This window comes from Clupea harengus, unplaced genomic scaffold, assembly GCF_900700415.2.
Source record: "Clupea harengus unplaced genomic scaffold, Ch_v2.0.2, whole genome shotgun sequence".
NCBI classification, from domain to species: domain Eukaryota; kingdom Metazoa; phylum Chordata; class Actinopteri; order Clupeiformes; family Clupeidae; genus Clupea; species Clupea harengus.
Window position 1 is genome coordinate 33269 of NW_024879975.1, and position 16650 is coordinate 49918.

At 44.2% G+C, this 16650-nt stretch overlaps 1 protein-coding gene, 1 long non-coding RNA gene and 3 other non-coding genes across 6 annotated transcripts; all 5 read left to right on the forward strand.

Moving 5' to 3' along the window:
* The first annotated feature begins 298 nt into the window (after window positions 1–298).
* slc16a6b (solute carrier family 16 member 6b) lies at window positions 299–12310 on the forward strand. The gene is made up of 6 exons (XM_042705908.1): window positions 299–1686; window positions 2639–2887; window positions 3537–3680; window positions 8275–8403; window positions 8863–9768; window positions 10031–12310. Exons 2-6 carry the CDS (start codon window positions 2650–2652, stop codon window positions 10279–10281), a joined length of 1668 nt encoding a protein of 555 aa, XP_042561842.1. The 5' UTR covers window positions 299–1686; window positions 2639–2649; the 3' UTR covers window positions 10282–12310.
* Window positions 12311–13729: 1419 nt separating this feature from the next.
* Window positions 13730–16244, forward strand: LOC122131010. Of its 2 annotated transcripts, none has more exons than XR_006151987.1 (4): window positions 13730–13795; window positions 14234–14421; window positions 14733–14867; window positions 15978–16243. It is a non-coding gene; the product is annotated as an uncharacterized LOC122131010 (long non-coding RNA). The 2 variants fall into 2 exon arrangements; XR_006151988.1 differs by having other exon boundaries at window positions 13741–13905; window positions 15978–16244.
* On the forward strand, window positions 15029–15120 carry LOC122131012. Its single transcript, XR_006151990.1, has one exon. It is a non-coding gene; the product is annotated as a small nucleolar RNA U83B (small nucleolar RNA).
* On the forward strand, window positions 15672–15763 carry LOC122131013. Its single transcript, XR_006151991.1, has one exon. It is a non-coding gene; the product is annotated as a small nucleolar RNA U83B (small nucleolar RNA).
* A 136-nt stretch (window positions 16245–16380) lies between the features above and the next one.
* LOC122131011 lies at window positions 16381–16513 on the forward strand. The gene has a single exon (XR_006151989.1). It is a non-coding gene; the product is annotated as a small nucleolar RNA SNORA54 (small nucleolar RNA).
* The last annotated feature ends 137 nt before the right edge of the window (window positions 16514–16650 follow it).

Sequence of the window (16650 nt, forward strand, 5' to 3'; positions counted from 1 at the left end):
TCACTGATGTGTGAAGTAGGCGTAAAATATTAAGCTGCTCAGGCTAAACTATGTCTAGATGAAGACATGTCTGACCTCATTAGATCTGCATTCATGTTGCCTTTAACTACCAGATGAACTACGGTTCAAACCCAAGGTCTCATCACAGTGAGCGTGGGTCTCTGGGATCAGAGTTGCACATTAGGCCTGTGAGTTAGAGGAACAGTCAAACAGAATCAACTAACATTATGCACATTGTTGCCATTTACCTGTCAGTGTAAAGTATTGCTACCCCCCCCAACGTATGCAGTAGGCCCCCATACCAGCTTTTCAGTAAATATAAATAAACAACTAAATCTTTTTTCAATAATGACATTAAAAAAAAAAAAAAATCATTACTAATATTTTAGACTATTTCAGACTAACCTTTTGGGCTATACCTATCCATTCACACCTTCTCTCACATACGTGTACTGTCACACGCACACACACACACAGAGATTGGATTTATTATTTTTTCTGTAAGTGAGTAATCTCCAAAGATCAATGAATTATATTCATATTAAATATTCATGTAAAGTAGCCAGTGGATGCAGTTGAAATGCAGAGCAAGTGGTTGCATTACTGAAAAAATGACTGCATACTCTATGAGTTGCCAGATGGCACCAGGCACTGCAGTTTGCCATACCTACATATTACCTAAATACTTCTACTCGCGTACGTGTAGGCACCACGTAGGATACAAGGGCATTGATAATAAGAAGACTGAGCAAGCGTTTCTGAATGCAACAAGATTACGGGCGTGCACCGGAGACACCGATGGCGAGTTAACAGTAACAGTGACCTATCACACCATATGAAATGTAATTCACAACGGAAGCACTGTAACGATGGAAAGATAAACTTTTACTGCGCCACAGAGATCAAGTGCAACACGACAGAGATCCATCCGTCAGCTGAGACGACTGAAATGATGTTGAGCCGCACCGGCAATTGCGAACTGGAATGAACCTGTTCTACCCAGTTTTGTTAGTTCCAGGCGCAGTCACATTCATCCTGACGTCATCATAAAGTCCTATCCAGGCGCGTTCACGTATCCTCAACCATGTATAATAGCCCATGGGTCTCTAATTCGGGAAAGGAGCAACTATTAAGACGACAGACATTTGCTATTTCGTCCATATTATTTTGATTCGTGGGCTATCAGTAAATAGCACTTTTAACTCTATGGTTTCGGTAAGACCCTAGATTTCCTTTTAACCTTGGCAGGTTAGACAGACGCAGACAGCTATTATCATTGTACGGGATAACATTGCGCGCTCTCGTGCTCAAGACTACAGCAGACATTGCGCACACGCGTTTAAATACCGGCTTGAGCCGGTATTAAATGTGACAAGACTGCGACCGATAGGAAACAGGAAAGGTTGATGACTTAGAGGATGACATGTTCCATTTCGGCGGAAAAAGCTAACTACAATACCATATGTTGTTAGTTAATAGTTTATTTGGGCATTTTTCCATTTCCGTATAACGTAAAGGCAAGCTAAATCTACCGTATCAAAAATAACAGAATATGGGCGCCAGCTAGCATACAGACTATATCCAAAAACAAATCGACTGTCTAGTAGCCTAGTGACTGTATTGCGTAGTGAAAACGAGGCGGTCTTTTGCAGTTGTCTCCATCCACAATAACCTCCAACAATATCGGTAAGTACGGCATAGTTCAAGCTAATCCCTTTCGAAACTGTTGCGTTCGTTACGGCAGGGCGACAATGTTAAACTGTTACCTTATTTGTTACTCGTGGTATGATTATTTCTGAACTAGCAAATGTGCAAGTAACCTTCTGTGAGCCGTGGAAGACGGTGAGGGCATCATATGTTTTTAAGTGAACCAAGGCGCTTATCTTTTGAGCAGATCCCTTTTGAGGCTTTCCTTTTCCGCATTCATGCATCCAATGGCACTCAAATGTCTAAACACATACAATAATACCAACTGAATCATTAACCTTGAGTCACATGTGAGTGTTCCCATCAGCAATTTCTCGTTTTATTGAAAGGCAAACGCATTGTGCGCAGTCATTTGTATTACCAAATCTTACCCACTTAAGTTAAAAGTTTATGGAGCTGGTACTTCCTTAATGATTTGTCGCATGAGCTGCTAAACCCACGGTGGCCTCTGGTGTCAACATATAGAATATATGCCAACCAGGCATTGCCCTTCTGGCGCAACAATATGTAGTATGTGCCTCCCGCTAGTTTAGCCGGTAGAAGCTCAACCAGTCCTTCCGACTGTTGCATCATCACTTTTGGTAGGCATAGCGCCAGAACAGCTGGGACTGCAGAGAGGCAGACAGACTGGGAGTGGTGGGACAAGAGGGAGGGAGGGCCTTCAGGAGGGGTGTGGTGATTAGAGGTCCTCCCTCCACAATAAAAGGGGATGCGTAGAGTTTTCTGTAACCTGGACCTCACTGGCTGGAGCGTATATCAGTCACAGGGCTACAGTAGGGAAGAAAGGTTTGCTACTGGAGAAGGACTGCAGTGGAGTGTAAGCTCTCAGGAGTGGAATGAATGCTTGCTTGTTTGCTTTTGTTTTTGCATTGCCTGATGATGAGAGTCTGTGATGTTATTTATGCCATTTTTGTATGTCTCTGACCAACAGTGGCGTCAACCATGATGGGACTGATCTCCTCCGTGAAAGGGTGCATGGGACCCAATGTGTACCCAGATGTGCCCGACGGAGGCTGGGGGTGGGTGGTGGCCGTGACATTCTTCTTTGTGGAGGTCTTTACCTATGGCATCATCAAGAGCTTCGGCATCTTCCTGCAGGACCTCGTGGCTGAGTTCAACGAGTCCAATACCCGGGTGATGTGGGTGATCTCCATCTGCGTCTTCATCATGTCGTTCGCAGGTGAGACCTCTACTGCATCTCTTAAAAGTATGCGATGATATAGTCATTTTTTTCCTTAAAGGTGACTCCAAACAAAAACGTGTGTGATATTCTTTTTTTCTTTGACCAAGTAAGGTCCCATATTTGACAAGAATGCCAATGTACTTTAGATCTCACTAGATTTTTCCTTCTGTGATGTCTGCCTGGATGTTCATTGTTTTACTTTGGTTTCTGTTCAGAGCTTTTGAAATGCCTTCAGCATCAGAGTGCCTCAGCAGTACAGCTTTGGAACTCTCAGCAAATCTTTTTTCCTTTGCTTGATATGTAAACTTTCCTAAGCCGCCTGCGACCGTTGATCATTGCCGTTGGCTTTGAGGGCTGTGGTGCGCCCAGTACTGCATCCTTATGCTTTGTGGCCTGTGCAAACACAGGGGCCCTCGCCACCAACAGTGAAAGTGCTGCGTCACACACTCACTGCACAATGAGAGCAATCGGCTGGATCCGATGCACTGGATTGTCCAGTCCATTTCATCGTCTGATCCTGTCGTCGCTGTGTGTGTGTGTGTGTGTGTGTGTGTGTGTGTGTGTGTGTGTGTGTGTGTGTGTGTGTGTGTGTGTGTGTGTGTACGTGTGTACGCCTGTGTGTGCCTGTGTGTGCCTGTCTCCCCAGCTCCTCTCGCCACTGTGTTGAGCAACCGGTTTGGGTTTCGACCCATTATCATGGTTGGAGGCTTCCTCATGAGCCTGGGCACCATCAGCAGCGGCTTCACCAGATCCATCAACGAGATGTACATCACTATGGGCATCGTCTCAGGTACCTTTCCCACCAGTCACACACTGAGCATCCTAGAAACCTGTCATTGCATGCACTTTGTTATACTGCAAGATTTTGTTATACTACAACACTGAAGATTATGAGGAGAAATTGACCCTGACACGAGTAGCTGAGTGGATTTTGCGGGTTGCTTTGTCGTAACAGGCACTTGTACTGTTGTGACACAATTGCTTTTTTTTCAGTTTTGAAAAACAAATGCCTTTTAAAAAGAATGAACTGTCGCTGGTATTCTACAGCACAATGCCTTTTGGCTGTTCACAAATTAGCTCACATGTACAAATTGCCCCTCAATAATCTCAGGTTATGTTAGGGTGGTTCTATTTTCCCAATGAGAAAATCTAAAGCAGTGGAATAGAAATGACAATATAACTTGAATTATTATTTTGACATTTAAATTATTATTTCAAATATTATGGGTAATCCAACACCGTGTACACAATCAACAATAAAGCATTTAACATCTTAATTAAACACTAGTAGGCCAATGAAAATTTGACAAGTTAGGGTATTATTCATGGGTTCATTTGCAGGACCTCAGTCCATTTTCTCTCACCGGTCTGAAGCATTTTTGAATCCAGATCCAGATATGTTTTGTTTGAGGAATTATTATTTGTTTTAATTTCTCTCAAAGATAACCTGAAGGGGAATCCCAGCGGTGCTTTTAACAATGTATGGACTGGTTGACCGATTGATGAATTGATCTGTTTCTTGCAGAATTGGTTTTAAATTTGGACATCAGAATTCACTACTTCCAAAACCTGTATGAATGCCAGTGTGAACACATACTGGACAATGGGGTCAACGGGCCTCATTCTCGAACGCAGTTAAGACGAATTTAAGAAGAAATTTCTTCTGAACTCCATTTACGATGTTTTAAGGACAAATTTGGCATTCATGAATTGGCATTTCTCATCTGAGATTCGTTCTGAACTTAGACCAGAATTTCAGAATAATAAATAGCAGTCGTAAATCGCCCAATCGAGTTTTTTTTAAATGCAATTCCTCAAAAAAACACTAGATGCCCCACGGCCGCTCCGTGTTAGAAGGGTTTTAGGGCTGAATTTGTGATAAATCGTTGGTGATTGCGTTCACATCAACTCTACAGACATCCTCGGATTCAAATAATTATAATAATAATAAATACGAGAATATTTGTATCATTAACAATTACGTTTCACACTTATAGTCATGATTCTACGAGGCATAGAGATGTCCTAAAATAAATAAAAGCATTACACGAACACTGCAAATGTAAGTGAATAAATAAATAAGCACTAAACTCAAATTACATTTTATTTATATAGCGCTATAACAATACAATTGTCTTAAGGTGCTTTACAGAGCCAAGAGCCTGGACCCCCTTAGTGCAAGCACAATGGCAGCAGGGGCAAGGAAAAACTCCCTGTTAGTCAGGAAGGAACCTTAAGCAGAACCACGGCACATAAGGGGGGACCCATCTGCTTGAGGTCGGCCGGGTGGAGATAGGAAGGGGTGGATGGGGCAGGGTTGTGTGGCAGAAGGGGAAGGGAAACAACAAGTGTTGTACACAGCTTGCATTTGGTAGACATAATATATATACAGACATCCAGTGGTAAATACATGAAACAAACAAGACCAGTTTAGTGGGTATACACTGTGCTCATAGGGTTACTGTAACAGGGGTAAGGAGAGTAGGAACAGAAAAACATGTCAGTGGTGGCAATAATATATATTGTATATAAATGCTAGCATATGGTATGGGGTAGAGTAAGTGTACGGCAGTACGGTGGTGGTGGGTGCAGTGGGCCGAGGGTTTTTACAGGTAGATCAGCTGGAGAGACTACAGCAGCGTCCCATAGCGAAAATGGTCTAGACTGAGTGAGTGGGTTTGGCTGAGTTTGGCTATCCATATGCGTAGATGAGGAGTAGTGGTGGTGAGGAGCAATTTTTCCACATCCATCAGCAATTGGATCATGCTATAAGGGAGAGAGAACATTTTTGTTAGTAGACATCAATTTGGGAAACAGATAAGGAGATACTTTTAGGTAGTCAATTAACAGTAGGCAATATGGCCATTTTATCAGTATAGGCATTAGCAATGTGATATAAAAGGAGAGGGAGAGAGAGAGGCTGCATGGCTAGGTGTATGGGAATATTATTTAGCATTTAGTTTAGTTTGGTTTGGTACATGTGGAGATTTTAGTCAGAAGCTTTGTAAGGGTGGCAGGGTGCACAACAGTGCCCAATTGTCTGGTGACAGCCGCAACGCGCGCCGTATGCTGTACCCGGGATCGGTAAAGCGCACTCCTTCACGGTACAACATATGCTGTCTGTAGCCCAGTTTTATTGATTTGGGGTTTTTTGTATGTGTTTAGATATGTTTAGTTATGCTGGCATTTAGTTTGGTTTAGTACATGTTGAGATTTTAGTCATAAGGTTTGTAAGGGTGGCAAGGTGCACAACAGTGCCCAATTGGCTGGTGACAGCCGCAACGCACGCCGTATGCTGTACCCGGGATCAGTAAAACGCACTCCTTCACGGTACAACATACGCTGTCTGTAGCCCAGTTTTATTGATTTGTTTTTTTTTGTATATGTTTAGTTATGCTGGCATTTAGCATTTAGTTTAGTTTGGTTTGGTACATGTAGTGATTTTAGTCATAAGCTTTGTAAGGGTGGCAGGGTGCACAACAGTGCCCAATTGGCTGGTGACAGCCGCAACGCGCGCCGTATGCTGTACCCGGGATCAGTAAAACGCACTCCTTCACGGTACAAAATATGCTGTTTTATTGATTTGGGTTTTTTTGTATGTGTTTAGATATGTCTAGTTATGCTGACTGGCTGGCTGGCCCAACAGGTGATTGGTTTCTTGACGCAATTACTTGTGGCTATAGGATGCACTAAAGAGGAATGTCTTTAGTCTCGATTTGAATATGGAAAGGGTGTCTACATCTTGGATGGAGGCAGGGAGATTTTTCCAGAGGAGGGGGGCTCGGTAGCTGAAGGCTCTGCCTCCTATTGTGGCTTTAGATATTCTTGGAATTAGGAGGAGGCCTGCACTCTGGGAACGGAGCGGTCTTGGAATGCAGTAGGGGACAACTAATTCTTTAAGGTAGTTTGGAGCCAGGTCGTTTAGGGCTTTGTATGTTAGCAGTAGTAGTTTTGTTAGGGTGGATTTGTTTTTCTGTATCTTGGAGGGATAGGACTTTTCTAATTTTGGCAATATTGCGTAAATGAAAAAAATTATGTTTTTGAGATCTGTTTTATGTGTGAGTCAAGTAGGAGGTCTTGGTTGATAGTTACACCAAGGTTTTTGATGGTAGTATTGGGTGTTGGGATGCCATTGAATGTGGGTAGATGACTAGATAGTGTCATTCTCAATTGATCGGGGCCTACAAGCATTACCTCAGTTTTATCAGAGTTGAGGAGCGGGAAGTTGTTTGCCATCCAAGATTTTACATCTTGCAGGCAGGTTTCTATCTTGGGTAGATGTACAATTTCATCGGGTTTCATGGATAGGTAGAGTTGGGTGTCATCAGCATTGCAATGGAAGTTAATGCCATGTTTCCTTATGACGGCACCTTAGGGTAGCATGTACCACTACATGCAGTGGTCCAAGGACAGAGCCTTGGGGAACACCGTAGCTTACTCCGGTGTGATTGGATGACTTATTATGGACTTGAACAAATTGATGGCGATCAGAGAGGTAACATAGCTAAACCAAGATAGGGCACAGCCTTTGATGCCAACATGATGGATATAGCCATAGTGGAATAGAATGGACACATCTACATTCTGCAACAGTACCTCCACCTCTGCACCGGTGAAGTTAGGTCTGCGTTTACTCGACCGGTGCTCTTTTTCCGCTTTGACATGACTGTCACTTTCGAGGTGCTTTCGTGTGGATTCTGTCGATTCTGACTGCACACGTCACTACGGTTGCATGCCCTTATAAGGAGATGGCAGGGCGTGTGTGTATGCAAATCCAGGTGCACGAGAATGCGCGTTCAATTTAAGAATCCTCATTCGGCGGAGCACAGCTAAGAACACTTCGGATGTGTAAGAACCCATTTTCAGGCGTTCATGAATCAAGATCTTTTCTTACATTGTCCGTAAGAAAACATTTCAGAAGACACTTCCGAAAATGTTCGAGAATGAGGCCCATTGTCTTCATAACATGAGAGAGAACAGTAGAAATTGAAAGTAAATAGGTTGAAGAATCATCTGCAAAATCATGCTTGTGTAAATAAAGCCCTTGCCTTTCAGCACTATCACAAATACCAATGATGCACTGTAAGCCGTCCCCCTTTATTTATACCTCTTTCTCTCTTTCTCTATCTCTTTGGTATGGACACTCCTTAACATTGAAACTTTTACTTTTCCCTTTTTCCCTTTTTCTCTCTTTTTAAATGCAGTTTTCTTTCAGCTTTGTCCGTCACGTTTCCCCCGCCACTGTAAGGAGACAGCGACGCCTCTGCCTCTGCCTCTGCTTCAGCCTCAGGCCCCGGGCCTTAGAGTCTCCTGAGCCCTTCTCCCTTCTCCAGCTAGAGGAAGGCCAGTGGCTGTTATGTGGCTCTCTTCATGTTTTTTCACAGGGCTGGGTTACTGCTTCACCTACCTGCCCACCCTCACCATCCTCTCGCAGTACTTCAGCAGGCGCCGCTCCATCGTCACCTCTGTCGCCTCCTCCGGGGAGTGCATCGCCACCTTCGCCCTGGCTCCAGGTGACTAGCAGGCTAACTGCTTTTTTATTATACAGCTCCTCAGAATGTTCCAAAAAGTTCCGTTGATTTGAATGGGCCAACTCCCCACGTTCAGAGGTCCGATATTTCTTTATATTAGCCGCTGTGAAAAATGAATGGCCGCTGTCATTGGCAACGGGTTTTGTGCTTCTAATTCACATCAAGTAGTCCGGTCATTTAACGTAACTTTTGCAAATTAACATCAAACTTGGACATGTTGGAATAATAATTAAATAATAGTTACGCGCTGTGACTGGTTTAACATGGCTCTTGCCTAGTCCAGTCTAAAGTGTGGAGGGTTTTTATGAAGACCCCAAGATCAATAAGTTAATTCTACTGGCCTGTGAAAATGTATATATATATATTTTTTTAACCTGCTATTAATTAACCATGAATAATCATTCTTTATTGCTTCTATTGTTCTCTGCTGCCCACCCAAAGCCTTCAATGCCATTAAGGATGCGATTGGCTGGCGCTCCTGCATGGTGGTCATTGGGGTCCTACAGGCGATTGTGATTGGCTGTGGGGCCCTGCTTCGACCAATCATCATCGAACCCAGACAAACCGTTGTTGACTCGTCCAGCTCCCATCTGAAAGAGCTGGACAGCAAGTATGCCCTGGAGAATGAGGATACGCACACCTCCTCCAGCTCCGTGGACTCTGGCGTGCAGTCGCTCACTGCCTCATGCACCAACCTGAACAACACCCAACAGGGGGACCCATCGCAGGCCTCCCCGGACAAGAAGAGCCTCGCCGAGGAAGAAAAAAAGCAGCAGGCCTGCTTGAAGAAGGAGGAAGACAATGAAGGACATGAGACGGTCCCCCTAGAGCCATCGGAGCCTACCACTGCTACCTCCCCCGCCAGCACCAAGCGGCTGGACTTCATGGTGCTGCGCGACGGCAGCTTCATCTGCTACTCGCTCTTCGGTCTGTTCGCCACGCTGGGCTTCTTCGCGCCGCAGTTCTACGTGATGGAACTGAGCGTGAGCCTCGGCGTGAGCCGCGAGACCGCACCTTTCATGCTCTCTGCCATGGGCGTGGCCGAGCTCGTGGGCCGCCTGTCCATTGGCTGGCTGCTCGCCCGTCTGCCCCTTCGCAAGATCAACGTGCTGCTGCTCAGTGTGCTCCTGCTGGGCGGAGTGCTGGTCGCCTTCGCGCTGGTGCAGGAGTTCTGGGGGGTGGCCGCCTGCTGCGTGCTCTACGGCTACCTGTTGGGCACAGTGTGCTCCACGCACATCCCCATGCTGGCCGAGGACGACGTGGTGGGCATCGAGCGCATGCCCTCGGCCGTCGGCATCTATGCCTGCATCCAGAGCTTCGCGGGGCTGGCTGGACCGCCTCTGGGAGGTGAGGGGGGGGGGAAAGGTGGATGTTGTCTAACAAGAGTTTGCCCTAAAATGGTAAAATAATTCATCTAGAGTTAATGTGACAGCATGTGGACCTAAAGCGGTTGTGATCCCTGAGCAATTCTCACAGAAGCAATCTATAGTTTTGATAATGTGAAGCAGTTGAAGCATTTACTGTAACAAAGCTACATGAAAATGTTGTTGCCCTCTCTAACACCATCTGTTGTGTGTGTGTGTGTGTGTGCATGTCTGTATGGGTGTAGGTTTCCTGGTGGATAAAACTCAGAAATATGGCTCAGCCTTCTACTCCTGTGCTGTGGGTATGGTCCTGGGCGCACTGTTCCTAGGCCTGGTGCGCCCGGTCAGGCTGGGACTGTGCCAGGGAAAGAGGAAGGGCGAGAGCCGGGAGAGCAGTCCATCAAGAGACTCGACGTACGCCCCAGTTGACTTCCTGGATGTAGATCTGGCGGGGGAGGACAGCCCTGCCAAAAGGAAAGAGCCAAGTGTGGTCTGAGTTCAGAGTGGGTCACAAGACTGACCTTAGCGGCAAGACCTATGCTGACAAGAAGAGAAAAAGGAAGAAGTGAAGACGAGGCAGGAGGACAGTGAGGCATACATGGTTTGTGTTTGTATGTAACAAACACAATAAACATGCCTACACAGAGACACAAGAGAACACGGTGTCCAACAGTGACCAGTATGGTGATTCTTTTCCACTTCAGATACCCTGTCGATGCTGTTAATGTATTTGTGTCATAGGGGACAGGCAAACCACTCACTGACGATTGTGTGGTCACTGTGCTCACTGACGACCTTGTCACTCCAAAGCCTTCAAAATGGGTTACTTCACCTTCTCCCCAGGGGCACACGTTATTTTCAAAGGGTTGTTGTCTCGCTCTCTCGCCCTCCCCTCCCCACACTTTTCATTGAATGCCAAAGTACGCACAGAAATCCTCAGTAGAGAGCAGGTCAATTTAGTATTTATGTTTAAAAAACAACCTTAGTGAAAGTACTGTATTCTACTTCTCAGGAATTCCCACAGTCAGGGTGGGTGTGGGTTAGGGATTACTGTAGTTATTTTCTTAGATCTCTAAAGATGTCTGAAGCTGACTACTCAAGAGGTGAAACAGATATTTTTCACAGGAGGGATTTGTGGATATATCTGTTACATGTGTAAATGCGTCATTCTTTTGCCTTTTATATTGTTATTTATTTCACGCAATATTGTTTAATGAGGTCCAATAAGGCTCCAAGGTTAAAGCCAAGAAATGTCAGAGAAACAGTCATTCCATGTGTGAGTTTATGGAAAAAGACTAAGGTTCATTTGGTCCCTTATCATTGGTTTATTCATTAATGGTCTCTGGTCGGACACTGATGTCGTACATTCTAATGCTGTGAAGCTCTGATGGTTCTAATGACCCCCCCAAGTTTCTATGACAACGAACCATAATGTACTCTGGTTTTATGTCACTAGCCTTCAGAACACCTGCAAGTCTTCCACTCCAAACAGCACTGACCCAGATAACTGGTGACTTGGGGATGCAGTGGGCCCCTGACACGGCACCATGTGCCTGCCAGAGAAGGGCCAGGTGAACTCCAGAATCACATGTGCTCCGTGTGACCTTTCAATGCCTTGGTGTTTGCCAGAGTAGATCTTCATCTCCACCATGTGTTTGTCCTTCTGACTATATGTCCAACCCATGCTTTCACAGACTTTGCTGAATTCCTGAGTTGTTCAACCATGTTTTCATTCACGTTCACCCAGAGAATGAGTTTTATTGAAAAACTCCCTTTATTATATAATACTTTTTATTTATGAATTAGATTTGTAAACTCATAGCCAGAGACAGTAGCTGTCAGATTTGTTCAGAGGTACATATGGGGCAATGTTTTGGGGTTGACACTTTTGTGTGCCTTTTTAATTTTAGCTTCCCTGCTGCTTTCCATTGCATTTTCTAGAAGCTGTCATAGCCAAAATGACAGAAGTGTCTGTCTGCTGTATGAACTGTATGTGTTTGGCTTGAAGACAATGAAGAGGCAATATTTTGACCGCATCCCTGCTTGTGAATGTTGTTTCATAGCACTTATTTGTTCACCTTATATGAATATATAATAGAGTGTATGTAAATGAGAGACGTTCTTGGGAGTGGGACGGATGAGCAGTTCGATCAGTGTATGCAATGTACCTCCCTTAGATGTGTTTGTTTAAAACACTTAAGTCCTGCACTGAGCCTTCTGAACAATGTTTGAGATGTTACTCCTCAATCACCTGAAGACTTGATCCTTTCTTTCGCACAGTATCTGGATTGTCAACACCAATCCATTTATGTAAAGTTTTTTACTAGTCATCAAATGTATAGCTTTCTTATATATATACACAGCAATGCAGAAATTCCATATTGTATTTGTGGAAGATGAATAGATGACTTGTTTTGTAAAATCAAATTAAATTTAATATATGTTTATGCCTGAAAATGCTTGAGTAAAATGACTGCAAGTGATTATTTTTTTTTATATTGAAATAAATCCTGTTTACAACTGTGTTTTCAATTAAATTCAATTAAATTAAATTCATTTGCATTTATATACTGCTATGTCTTAAGCTGTTTCATAGAGCACAACGTAGTTACAATATAATTAACCAGCAAGCAGAAAAAGTAATACTTTGCCTGTTTGATTAGCCTAATCATGAGTGCACAGAAGTATGCTGAAGGATGCTGCACACTCACAACAGAATGGAAGGGGTTAGCAACAGAAATGGAGTTGGATGTAGTGTCTATTCATGCATGTCTATAAATATACACCGTCACGCCTTTTATTCACTTATTCACTCTGCACTCAAGTAGAAGAGTGCAGAGTATGTGCAAATGGTAATATAAATATAGATAAATATGGTATATACAGTATGACATAAGATATAAGTGGTATGAGCAGTAAGAACATGAGCAGCAATAAAGGTGATTAGTGCAGATGTGATATAGATATATGTAAAGTGCAGGTGAAGTACAGGTGAAGGTGGCAGTAGAGGTTATAAAGTTATAAATGAGGTAAGAGACATGATAAGATATAAGTACGATGAATATGGATGACAACAATTTAACATAAATAGATATATACAATGAACAATTTAGTGCAAATGTTCAGTGGCTGGAGGTAGTGTCGCTACACAATGGTAGTCCTTTGGGGATCGTAGTCCCTCACATTGCGCATGCTCAGACACAAACGGTTTACGGCATAAGGCTCAATATCAATATCAACATATGGGGCTTGTCTTAACGCATAATGTGGGTATATGTAATGTTATATTTAATTATGTTGTAAACGGCATAAGGCTCTACGTCAACATATGAAACGAAACTGGGGAGAGACTTTTTGATCCTCCACCTCATCTGTTTTGTCCACTGTGACATCTTCTTTGTTTTTAAATAAATGGTCATGTTTTAAAAAAACTGGCTTTCGTCGCTTTTCTCCATGATTGAAAACGGATCTGTCGTTGTGACGCATGCGCGCGCGGCTTCGCTGTCGACAGCAGTCGACAGTGTCGCAAAATGACGCATGCGCAATGTGAGGGACTACGATCCCCCAAAGGACTACCATTGTGTAGCGACAGGTAGGTGTGTGTGGCAGTCAAGCCAGGGTAGAGAGGGGAATACAGGAAGGAGTGTGAGGGGGTAGCCAGGGGGAACTATCACCGTATAATGGATAATAACACGAGTGGGTTATACTACACAATGCAATAAAGAAACAGTTCTTATTTAGGTTGATATACATTATTTTAATGCATACTCCCCTAATCTCTTTTATAATGAAAACATAAATGCCATAAATCATTTGTTAAATAAACTAAGATCGAATTTAAGGGCTTTTCGGAAGTGACGTCTTTGGAACCCATGATGGGTAATACATATCTTGTTGTCCAATGTCAAGTCTCTATTTGATCATGTGACGAGACAATACGATATAAGTAGTTTAGGCGCAAAATCTGAACATCAAGATTGAGCTGACTGAGCTAAAGGCACACCACACCTGTAAGCCGAGCAATGCCTTTCAAACATAAAACTGGTGATGCATGAAATGCTTTTTCAATGGACAGGATAGCCAGCCCATTCATGCTCTCCTGCTCCATGCTGCCCCTCGGGTAGGTCTTAATGAGTTTCAATTTGGAAAAGGATCACTCGGAAACCTTAACCGACAAAAAACGTAACGTAAATTCTGCTAGGCGCTTACAGCGGCCTGCTAGCTATCGTTAGCTATCTAGCTAACGTTTGCAGCCATACTGAATATAAAACTACATTGAGCTAGTACGATTGCAGACCAAAGTGAATTTGCATTAAGCTTAGTACGAATTCGTGGGATAGTGATTTGCCCAAGTTCGTTAACCAGCAAACGTGGCATTGCGTTAACACGTGGCACAGTAGCATTTGTGTTTGTGTAGCCAAGTAAGTAATATTGAACTCCTCATTCAGTCCCACCGTAAGTTTTCGGCTCCGCGGATCCCTGGGCTTCCTACCACGCAAGAGGAGCAGGCGTCACCGTGGCAAAGCCAAGAGCTTCCCCAAGGATGACCCCAGCAAGCCAGTCCACCTCACAGCTTGGCTCGGCTACAAAGCTGGCATGACTCGCATCGTGCGTGAAGTCGACAGACCTAGATCAAGTTAGTGCATTCATTTGATACAGTGCGAATATGGACAACGATGTTAGATCGTCTGAGTTGCTCTTGTCTGCCAGTGATGAGCCTCTCGACGGGCGGACAGATTTGGGCCTTAGCCCCTGGTGAATGTCGAGTTCTGAGCGCAGTTGATTGGTCTGCAGGCCTTCCCAGACCCGCTGACTTTCAAACATTGATTGCATTGATATTTGAATGTTAAATTTAAATGAATTGGCGCTGTTATTAGGTTTTTCCAGTGAATATTTTACATGTTCAAGTACTATGATGCATTTTTAAATGAATTGTCCTCTCAACAGAGGTCAAGAAGTGGTTGCGGCTGTGACTATTGTGGAGACTATGATGGTGGTTGGAGTTGTGGGATATGTCATGACTCCTCGTGGCCTGAAGGCTTTTAAGACTGACCAGTGCAAGCGCCGCTTCTATAAGAACTGGTGAGATGCTTTTTTTTAATTGAACTTTTTAAATGTCCCACACAGGTTGGTCTTGATCTATGAAACTTCTGTTGGACTACATTAGTATTCTGTTTAGGTTCTCTCTTTCGGCCATGTACCTTAGTCCCAAAGATGGGTTTCTTGGTAACCTTGTGGTTAAGAGTGTTCAGTGACGAGATCAAGGAATACCGCGTCAGGCATGGCGCCCGACTCTAATGAGGATTTATTCCGCTGCCTTCCTTCTGAGAACACACCCCCTCTGGCATACCTGATCACCAGAGTCAAATTAGAACAGTGGTTCCCAAATTGTGGGGTGGGCCTCTTTTTTTTAAAACTGCAGATGAAGCCATGTTCAAGAAAAGCCATTTCAAAGCTGATGGGCATCTGTGTATTAAAAGTGAAATTGCAAGTATAGTGGTGGTTGCATTGTTTCACTTGGTGAGTGCAGGCAATGGGAAATCTCATGTGCATGTTCTACCGTTTGTGTTCAACCTAATTCACACGTTTGTGTCTGCAGGGTGGCTTTGTCAGCTATGGTGAGGTGACCAATGACTTCCTGATGCTGAAGGGCTGTATGATTGGAATCAAGAAGACTGCAAGAAGTGGCAGGATGAGGGCAAGAAGCAGTTGGAGAAGGACTTTGCTTCCATGAAGTACTGCCAGGTCATCCGTATCATGGCCCACACACAGGTTGGTCTTGATCTATGTAACTTCTGTTGGACTACATTAGTATTCTGTTTAGGTTCTCTTTCGGCCATGTACCTTAGCCCCAAAAATGGGTTTCTTGGTAACCTTGTGGGTAAGGGTGTTCAGTGACGAGATCAAGGAATACCGCGTCAGGCATGGCGCCTGACTTTAATGAGGATTTATTCCGCTGCCTTCCTTCTGAGAACACACCCCCTCTGGCATACCTGATCACCAGAGTCAAATTAGAACAGTGGTTCCCAAATTGTGGGGCGTGCCTCCTTTTTAAACTGCAAATGTAGAAGCCATGTTCAAGAAAAGCCATTTCAAAGCTGATGGGCATCTGTGTATTAAAAGTAAAAACATTCTTTTTTTTTTTTTTTTAGAATGAAATCCCTTGACTGAATTTCTTTCTTTTTTCTCCAGTCTCTGCTTGTGCAGTCCAACCGTCGTGCTTTGGAGAAAGATCGACCAAGTTCGACGCCACTTCCAAATTCGGACACGGTCGCTTCCAGACAGCCGAGGAAAAGAAGGCCTTCATGGTAAGCACATTGCCTTTTTTTACCTGGTGTCTCCAGAGGTTTGGGGCTTTTTGCCCTGTGAAGGATGAAATTACTTGAGTAGAAGAGACTGCTCTGGTCATGTGTCGTGTTGGAAGCTGCCATTTTGGCCCATGAACTGCGCAGCCTGAACCAGTGTGGTTGTAGACTAGTCACCGACCAACAGACATATACAGTAATGCCAGCATGACTAGTCCAGAAGCTAGTGAGTGTCAGTAGTTGACTTGATTTGGCGTCCTCTTGATGCTGCTTGAGGGAGGCTTTGGCCTTTGCACTGTTCGTAACCTGCCTCAGTACCTAGTCTGAAGTTTGGGTTCCATTCCAGTGCCAGAGTAAACCCCGGTGAGGCAGGGGAGCGGTACCTGTTTGTGCTGTCTCCCTGTTCACTCATTGGGAACAGACACTTCCTGTAAACTGGCAACCCTAGTGTTGCCTTGGAATGCCCACTTGTCCTTCTTGAATGACTCCATGTGTCTTTAGCCAGCTCTGGCCCCACTTTATTCCTCTGTCCCCACTGTGGGTTTATGAAGGGTGTATGC

Coding starts and splice junctions, on each gene's coding strand:
- slc16a6b (XM_042705908.1), top strand. CDS start 2,650: ATGATGGGACTGATCTCCTCCGTGAAAGGGTGCATGGGACCCAATGTG. Junction 8,404..8,862: donor CACCTTCGCCCTGGCTCCAG/GTGACTAGCAGG, acceptor GCCCACCCAAAG/CCTTCAATGCCATTAAGGAT. Junction 9,769..10,030: donor GGCTGGACCGCCTCTGGGAG/GTGAGGGGGGGG, acceptor GTATGGGTGTAG/GTTTCCTGGTGGATAAAACT.